Consider the following 9,639-nt stretch of genomic DNA (forward strand, 5'->3'; position numbering starts at 1 on the left):
ACCTGAAATATTCCAAGAAGACCCAAAACCAAGTTGCCCAACACATCCGCCACATGCTATATGCAAGCTGTTCCAAGAACATCGAGCATTGCCCCAATTCGCCAACCAGAAGCAGCGCTGTCAACGCCGCTGCTGAAACTCACAGCTTTATATAGGGCTAGCTTCAGAATTAGTTTTTAGTCTCTAATTTGATTTCAATAAAGAACCATTCCAATCGGAATCATAATCAAATATATTTTTTTGTTATTATTTCAAAACAAATAATTAACATGTATGTATGTATTTTGCAAAAGATGTAGTACGAGTTTTTTATAGTCAATTGAATGTTCTGGAGTGAACAAATAAGAAAAGGCCACCAGAAATAACCTTTTTGGCATATTTGTTTTCGATTCGGTTATTTGGAATACAACACGAAATTGTTATTATTATATTAAATATATTATATAATATATTAAATTAATATAGTATTTGTATCTGTTATTTAATTGAAGAAATCGAGAAATGAAAACTCTTTCGAAATACATAATAACTAACGTCAGTAACATTGAAAACAAACCAATAGTCACTAACAAATCCAAATAATATAGGATTATTTTTTTTGTTTAACAAATCGAATAGATTTTTATCCAGTTTGATGCTTGTTTGTCAATCAAACAAGTGCATACAAATTTTTTTTTTGAAATGTGTTTTGTAAAGTTATTATTTTGATATTAATTAAACATTTATTTATCGCATGGACACATTGAACAAATGATAATATTTTACAGAAAATTAAATAAAACATACATAAAACAAACAAGAAGAGTTTTTCATAATTTTCGTTGAATTTCTAAAAAAAGTAAGTATTTCGATTCTGAATAATTCCCATTTTACATATTGTAATTGGAAACTAAAAACCAGAACATGTGATATTAGTATTTAATATTTATTTAGGATATAACATGATTCTAAATGAAGTTAGAGCGAAAAAAATACTTATTGTTCTTTTCACGCATACTGTGTGTGTAAAAGTATTTATACTGAAAAACCACAAATTGTGTTGCATGTTATATGGTCACTTTTTATATTGCTCAGTACTTGACAGCGAAACATCAAGAGTAGTTGGGTGCTCGTTTATGAATAAAAAACCACTTACTGAAGCTCTATTTGTTATTAATTGAAAATCGGTCAAATAAGTGTCCTTTTTTCTAGTAATCATGCCATGTAACTCATATAAAAAGACCAAGTAAAAGGGACGAATAAGCAATGAAATTGATTTGAAGAAAGTTATCTTAATCTTATTGATGGGTAAACTAAATATTATTTTAGTTCTATACCGAATTTAAATTTAAATTATTGTCATTTTAGTACTAGAAGTCTTTTTTTATCTTTATATATAATCGAAGAATACGACTTTAAAATTGGACAATTTATAGTCTGCCATATAACAATATCTATTATAACAAATACGATCCAATACTAACAAATAAATTGCAATATGGTTGACGTAGGTGGATAGCGTTCGGAACGAAAGAAATGGATCCATTGCTTCAAGAATGTAAATGTATTTTTGGTGGCAATTTCCGAGTACGATCAAAATTTGTCAAAAGTCAAAGCTAAACTTTCTGCAATTCCAGTCGACAAATGTAGGCGGAAAAATAAACAATCGACAAGAATTTGTTCTTAATTTGAAGATATTAATGCTATATTAGTAGATTCATTAAGGGTATATCGCAGTCGTCTAACTCTTTAAGCTTAATCATGATTCTAATTTGAATTAGAGCGAGGCAAAGTGCATTTGTTCCTCACCCGCATATTGATATATATACATATAGGTATTTATACTAAAAAGCCACAATAAATTGTGTTGTATATAGTAGATTTTAATATTGCTCAGTAGTTGACAGCGGATCATCAAGAGTAGATGGGTGCCTTTTGCGAATAAGAAGCTTCTTATATATAATAATTGTAACTGAAGTGCTACATATATGTATACTTTGATTATCGACAAGCGAAGGTGTGCGCAATAAGCGTCTTTATCCAGTTGTCATGTCATGTTGCTTATCAGAAGATCAGAAGGAAAGCAGGCGAATAAACAAGGAGATTGAGAAAATTATCAAAGAAGACAGAAAGAAAATGGACTATGTTATGAAACTCCTATTGCTGGGCAAGTATAACATTTATATCTCATGAAAAACAGTACTTCATAACATATACACATTTATATATATACATATCTATTTTTTATACCCGCTACCCATAGGGTAGAAGGGTATTATAACATTGTGCCGGCAGGAAATGTATGTAACAGGTAGAAGGAGGCATCTCCAACCCTTTAAAGTATGTGTATATATTATTGATCAGCGTCAACAGCCGAGACGATCTAGTCATGTCCGTCCGTCCGTATGAAACACTGGATCTCAGAGACTATAATAGATAGAACTATAATTTTTTTCGACATCATTTGTTTGCACGCAGATCAAGTTTGTTTTAAATTTTTGCCACGCCCCCTTCCACCCCCGCAAATAACAAAAATCGAATAACGTAGTTTTAAAGCTAGAGCTGCAAATATTTATAGTAGTTGACCCGGCGAACTTTATGACAATAAATAAGCAGTTTGTTTTTTTTTGTATCATTTCATTCAATATTTTTTCTGTATTTTAGTACATAAGTTGCTCTTCACCTTGTGATAGACGACATTTTTTGTTTTATTATCAGGCGCAAAAACAAACAACGCAGATGAACTTCCGACCCATAAACTTGCCACGTATAATTGACCATGGGAAAAACATGAATGTTCTAGATTTAAACCACAAACCTTGTGATTTGTTGATGGTCATTGCAAATGCAAGACGTATCGGAAATTGAATTCGATTAAATTCAAAGGCATATCGGTTGGGATTATCGGGAATAAGAACTTTCTCACCTTTAAATTTTACTATCATTATCGTAGTGTAAATTACATTGTTCATCAATTTTCTAACCACCAAACGCGTACCGTTGCACAGTTTTGGTTGGTTTATGTTTCAAAGCATGATTACTACGGAGCCAAACTTTAGGCGTAAATAGTTCGGTGGTAAGCCAGGCACATCCAAAGAGTTTAAAAATGTAATTGGATAGTTGGTGGCTTTATCTTTATTTGTGACGCAGTCAATAGATTTAAATGAATGCATTGTTCTAATGATCTTATTTTGAATTATGCAATTAAGGTCATCTACATCTTTATTCTTAGCCGCTAAAATTGCTCGCTCACTCATCCATTCATTATTTTTGTAGATAGAAATAATGTTTTGAAATACATTGTTGATAAGTTCGTCTTTTGATGAGAAAAAAATCGTCATGCTCGCGGCTTTGCTTACTGTAGATAAATGTGTATACATAATATCGTACATAAATATATGATACGATACGCTCACAGCCTACTTACTGTTATTCATTACTATAAGTACAGCCATTTCGGTGGAGTATAATTCGCGCTGTCGAACGGGATAAAAAGTATCCTATGTCCGTCTCCTGGCTCTAAGCTACCTCTCTACCAATTTTCACTCAAATCTGTACTGCCGTTCTTGATTTATAAGTGGTCTATCATAACACGACTTTCTTTTATATACATATATAGATATAAAACCAACAACTATAGTAATTGTGATTCCTGAAAATTTGGATGCGATCAGATAAAAATTGTGGAAGTTATTAAAGAAATACTTTTGTATGGGCATTACTTACTAGGGGTCTGAGTTGCTTTGGCCGACAATCTGGTATATTGTGCCGTCTATGGTATATTATGAATGTGGTACTATATCGATATACCAAATATACAATTTGGTATATTTATACTATACCGCAATATTTTTCTTTTATTCAAAATCGGTAGAGGGTATCTCACAGTCGAGCACACTCGACTGTAACTTTCTTACTTGTTTTGTTTAGCTCCTGAAAAAACATTTATTCGGACTAGTAGTGCAAATAATTTATATTATTATCTTAATAACCCATATTATCTTTCAATAAATAGTGACTAATACAATGTTTAATCAATTCAATTCAATTATCGGTACCATTCCAAAATATCTTTCTAATATTTGTATATTTATTTATATATTTATTCCAATATGTAAACTAAATATACCACATATATTTATTAGTCACATGCATACGTTTAATACTCTGGTTGAGGTATTAGTTTTAATTTTATGTTCTCAGGTACGGGTGAATCAGGAAAAACAACATTTCTCAAACAAATGCGCATTATAAATAAAGATAAGTTTTCGGACAAAGAGATGCGTTTCTTCACTAAGATGGTATACCAAAACATATTCATGGCTATGCAGTCAATGATCAAGGCTATAAAAGAACTCAAAATATCCTATATTGATGATGAAAATATTGTAAGACGTGAACAATATTCTTTCCAATTTTGAAATAAAGTTGTATTTTAATTGCAGGATCGCGCTAAGCTCGTTTCGTCAGTTCCTTTAAAAACAATCGAGACCTTGGAAGATCCCTATTTGAGTGCCATTAAATGTCTTTGGAATGATATTGGGATACAGGAGTGTTACAGTCGTCGAGACGAATATTATTTAATGGATTCTGCAGAATAGTTCGTAAAACATTAAAGTCAAGAGTTTAAAAAATTAATTGCTTTCTTTTTTATCTACACAGCTTTCTCAATGAAATAGAACGAATTGAAAAGGCGGATTATATACCGAGTGAACAGGATATTTTGCGAGTACGTTCTCCGACAACTGGAATTATTCAATACGATATTAAAATGCAACAATTTGTAATCCGGTATATTACCATATCTAACAAATACATAACAAATACGATCCAATACTAACAAATAAATTGCAGTATGGTTGACGTAGGTGGACAGCCTTCGGAACGAAGGAAATGGATACATTGCTTCGAGAATGTAAACCTTATAATATTTTTCGTCGCAATTTCCGGGTACTATCAACCTTTGTTTGAATCCGAAAATGTTGTAAGCTTAAACATACTGACATTTATTCAATTAGTTTGCTGTGAAATACTTTTTATATTGTAGAATAGAATGGAGGAATCGAAAGCTTTATTTAAAACCATGTTTAATTCCCACTGGTTCAAAAAAACAGCGTATGTTCTATTTCTTAACAAGATAGATCAATTTGAGGAGAAAATCAAGAAATATCATTTGGTGGACTATTATCCTTTCTATGGGGATGGTAAGGACAATAATTTCATAGTGTTGACAGTTAATAACTATTTTTTTTTATTTTGTTATAAATTTGCAAATAGGACCGAAGGGCGTTTCAGAGGCAGCCCGTGACTTCATTCGGAACATGTTTCTTAGTTTGATCGAAGACAAAGAGAGGGCCTTCTATTGTCATTACACAAACGCTACGGGCAAGTACATATATGTTGTTATTTAATTAAATATAACACTTAGACTTACTTTGCAAATCAATTTTATTCAATATAACAGATACTCATAACATAACACTCGTCTTCGCCGCTGTAAAAGATACGATAATGAGCAATTTATTAGAATCCTTAAACATATATTAAAATAAATAATTTCGTTAGGAAATAATTCCATTAGTAATCTATGTACTTGTAAAATCCATAGTTCAAATAAATAACATAAAAACAAATGGATTCTGGTTATACAGCGTATTCAACGGCCTTAATCGTTTTATTAAGTTCTTAAGTCTGATCATACTTTTCGATATTAAAATTTATACTCGATAAATTTACTAGGCTAAACTTTTGCAGCTCTTGCGTACAAACACAAGTGCAAAAAATCCTTTTGTATATTGAAATATACAACAAGTAAGTATTTTTCTAAAAATATACCGAATATACTGTAAACATACTAAAAATATACCAAATGGTATATTTGGTATATCGATATAGTACCACAATTAAAATATACCGTAGACGGCACAATATACCAGATTGTCAGCCAAAGCAACTAAGACTCCTAGTAACATAAGTAGACATTTTTGCCCATACAAAAGTATTTATTTAATTACTTTGACAATTTTTATCTGATCGCAACCAAATTTTCAGGAATCATAACTACTATAGTAATTATTGTATATACCAAATTTCTAGCTTTAAAATTACGCTTGTTTTTTTATTTTTTTGATTTTCGGGGGCGGAAGTGGGCGTGGCAAAAATTTGAAACAAACTTGATCTGCGTGCAAACACAGCAAATGCTGTCGAAAAAAAATTATAGCTCTATCTCTTATAGTCTCTGAGATCTAGGTGTTCATACGGACAGACGGACAGACACACAGACGGACAAACGGACAGACACACAGACGGACAGACGGACATGGCTAGATCGTCTCGGGTATTGATGCTGATCAAGAATATATATACTTTATGGGCTCGGAAATGCTTCCTTCTACCTGTTACATACATTTCCTGCCAGCACAAAGTTATAATACCCTTCTACCCTATGGGTAGCGGGTATAAAAAACCACAAAATGTGTTGTATGTTATATGGTCACTTTTTATATTGCTCAGTACTTGACAGCGAAACATCAAGAGTAGTTGGGTGCTCGTTTATGAATAAAAAACTACTTACTGAAGCTCTATTTGTTATTAATTGAAAATCGGTCAAATAAGTGTCCTTTTTTTCTAGTAATCATGCCATGTAACTCATATAAAAAGACCAAGTAAAAGGGACGAATAAGCAAGGAAATTGATATGAAGAAAGTTATCTAAATCTTATTGATGGGTAAACTAAATATTATTTTAGTTCTACACAGAATTTAAATTTAAATTATTGTCATTTTAGTACTAGAAATCTATTTTATTTTTATATATAATCGAAGAATACGACTTTAAAATTGGACAATTTATAGTCTGCCATACAACAATATCTATTATAACAAATACGATCCAATACTAACAAATAAATTGCAATATGGTTGACGTAGGTGGATAGCGTTCGGAACGAAAGAAATGGATCCATTGCTTCAAGAATGTAAATGTATTTTTGGTGGCAATTTCCGAGTACGATCAAAATTTGTCAAAAGTCAAAGCTAAACTTTCTGCAATTCCAGTCGACAAATATAGGCGGAAAAATAAACAATCGACAATAATTTGTTCTTAATTTGAAGATATTAATGCTATATTAGTAGATTCATTAAGGGTATATCGCAGTCGTCTAACTCTTTAAGTTTAATCATGATTCTAATTTGAGTTAGAGCGAGATAAAACGCTTTTGTTCCTCAACCGCATATTAATATATATATAAGTATTTATACTGAAAAGCCACAATAAATTGTGTTATATTATATATAGTAGATTCTTATATTGCTCAGTAGTTGACAGCGGATCTTCAAGAGTAGATGGGTTCCTTTTGTGAATAAGAAGCCTTTTATATATATAGTAATTGCAACTGAAGTGCTACTTATTGTATATTTTGGTTATCGATCAGTAATCATGTCATGTTGCTTATCAGAAGATCAGAAGGAAAGCAGGCGAATAAACAAGGAGATTGAGAAAATTATCAAAGCAGACAGAAAGAAAATGAACTATGTTATTAAACTCCTATTGCTGGGCAAGTATAACATTTATATCTCATGTAAAACGGTGCTTCATAACATACATGTACATATATTTTTTTGATTAGTTCCTGAAAACATTTATTCGGACAAGTAGTGAAAATAATTTATATTATTTTCTTAATAACCCATATTATATTTATATAAATAGTGACTAATACAATGTTTAATCAGTGATTTCAATTGTCAGCATTAAATTCAAATAATTAATTATAATTATACCGTTTCAAAATATCTTTGTAATATTTGTGGTATATTTATTTAAATATGCAAACTAAATATACCACATATATTTATTAGTCACATGCATACGTTTGGTTGAGGTATTAGTTTTAATTTTATGTTCTCAGGTACGGGTGAATCAGGAAAAACAACGTTTCTCAAACAAATGCGCATTATAAATGGAGACAAGTTTTCGGACGAAGAGAAGCTTAGCTACACTAAGAATGTGTACCGAAACATATTCATGGCTATGCAGTCAATGATCAAGGCTATGGAAGAACTTGAAATACCCTATAGTGATGTTGAAAATATTGTAAGACGTGAACAAAATTCTTTCCAATTTCGAAATAAAGTTGTAATTTAATTGCAGGATCGCGCTGAGCTCATTTCGTTAATTGACTGTGCCACAATCGAAACCTTGAAAGATCCCTTTTTGAGTGCCATTAAATGTCTTTGGAATGATGTTGGCATACAGAAGTGTTACAGTCGTCGAAAAGAATATTATTTAATAGATTCTGCAGAATAGTTCGTAAAACATTGCATTAAGTCAATAGTTTAAACAATTCATTGCTTTCTTTTTTATCTACACAGCTTTCTCTGTGAAATAGAACGAATTGAAAAGACGGATTATATACCGAGTGAACAGGATATTTTGCGAGTACGTTCAGCGACAACTGGAATCAATCAATACGATATTGAAATGGATCGATTTGTACTCCGGTATATTACCATATCTATTAAAATAAATACGATCCAATACTAACAAATAAATTGCAGTATGGTTGACGTAGGTGGACAACCTGCGGAACGAAGGAAATGGATCCATTGCTTCGAGAATGTAAACCTTATAATATTTTTGGTGTCAATTTCCGAGTACGATCAAAATTTGCCTGAATCCGAAAATGTTGTAAGTTTAAACATACTGACATTTATTCAATTAGTTTGCTGTGTAATACTCTTTATATTGTAGAATAGAATGGAGGAATCGAAAGCTCTTTTTAAAACCATAGTTAATTCCCACTGGTTCGAAAAATCAGCGTTTGTTCTGTTTCTTAACAAGATAGATCAGTTTGAGGAGCAAATCAAAGATCAAACCAAACAATTGGTGAAATTTTATCCTCTGTATGGGGGTAAGAACAATAATTTCATAGTGTTGACAGTTAATAATTAATTTTTTTTATTTTGTTATAAATTTGCAAATAGGACCGAAGGGCGATTCAAATGCAGCCCGTGACTTCATTCGAAGCATGTTTCTTAGTTTGAACAACGACTACGAGAGGGACCTCTATTGTCATTACACATGCGCTACGGGCAAGTATATGTTGTTATTTAATTTAATATAACACTTTGACTTACTTTGCAAATCATTTTTATTCAATACAACAGATACTTCTAACATAACACTCGTCTTCGCCGCTGTAAAAGATACAATTATGAGAACTTTATTAGACACCATAAACTTATAATAAAATAATAATTTATTTATGTATCCATTCCATTAGTAATCTATGTACTTGTAATTTCCATAGTTCGAATAAATAATATAAAATCAAATGGATTCTGGTTATACAGCGTTTTCAACGATTATTCGTTTTAATCATTAAGTTCTTAGGTCTGGTCATACTTTTCGATTTTAAAATTTATACTCGATGAATTTACTAGGCTAAACTTTTGCAGCCCTCGCCTACAAACACAAGTGCAAAAAAATCTTTTGGTATATTGAAATATGCAACTTGTTTGCAAAAAATTTTTATACAAATTAAAAGACTACGGAAAAATATAATGTTTCAATCAATATTTCAATTCGTAACAACCCTAGTTCATAGAAAAATCACGAAAAAATGCCATTTGAAAATGTGCGCTCTTTTTTGGTATACTT

The 9,639-nt window shown here is 31.3% G+C and overlaps 2 protein-coding genes across 2 annotated transcripts; both read left to right on the forward strand.

Annotated features, from left to right (window-relative positions):
• The first annotated feature begins 1,889 nt into the window (after positions 1-1,889).
• LOC132789833 (G protein alpha q subunit-like) lies at positions 1,890-5,601 on the forward strand. The gene is made up of 8 exons (XM_060798124.1): positions 1,890-2,146; positions 4,183-4,367; positions 4,425-4,579; positions 4,642-4,770; positions 4,834-4,963; positions 5,027-5,183; positions 5,257-5,364; positions 5,444-5,601. The coding sequence occupies exons 1-8, from the start codon at positions 2,029-2,031 to the stop codon at positions 5,524-5,526; spliced, it is 1,065 nt and encodes a 354-aa protein (XP_060654107.1). The 5' UTR covers positions 1,890-2,028; the 3' UTR covers positions 5,527-5,601.
• Positions 5,602-7,309: 1,708 nt separating this feature from the next.
• On the forward strand, positions 7,310-9,306 carry LOC132788479 (G protein alpha q subunit-like). Its single transcript, XM_060795914.1, has 8 exons — positions 7,310-7,534; positions 7,889-8,073; positions 8,131-8,285; positions 8,352-8,480; positions 8,538-8,667; positions 8,731-8,890; positions 8,964-9,071; positions 9,147-9,306. Exons 1-8 carry the CDS (start codon positions 7,417-7,419, stop codon positions 9,224-9,226), a joined length of 1,065 nt encoding a protein of 354 aa, XP_060651897.1. The 5' UTR covers positions 7,310-7,416; the 3' UTR covers positions 9,227-9,306.
• Positions 9,307-9,639: the final 333 nt, after the last annotated feature.

This window comes from Drosophila nasuta, chromosome 3 (genome assembly GCF_023558535.2).
Source record: "Drosophila nasuta strain 15112-1781.00 chromosome 3, ASM2355853v1, whole genome shotgun sequence".
NCBI classification, from domain to species: Eukaryota; Metazoa; Arthropoda; class Insecta; order Diptera; family Drosophilidae; genus Drosophila; species Drosophila nasuta.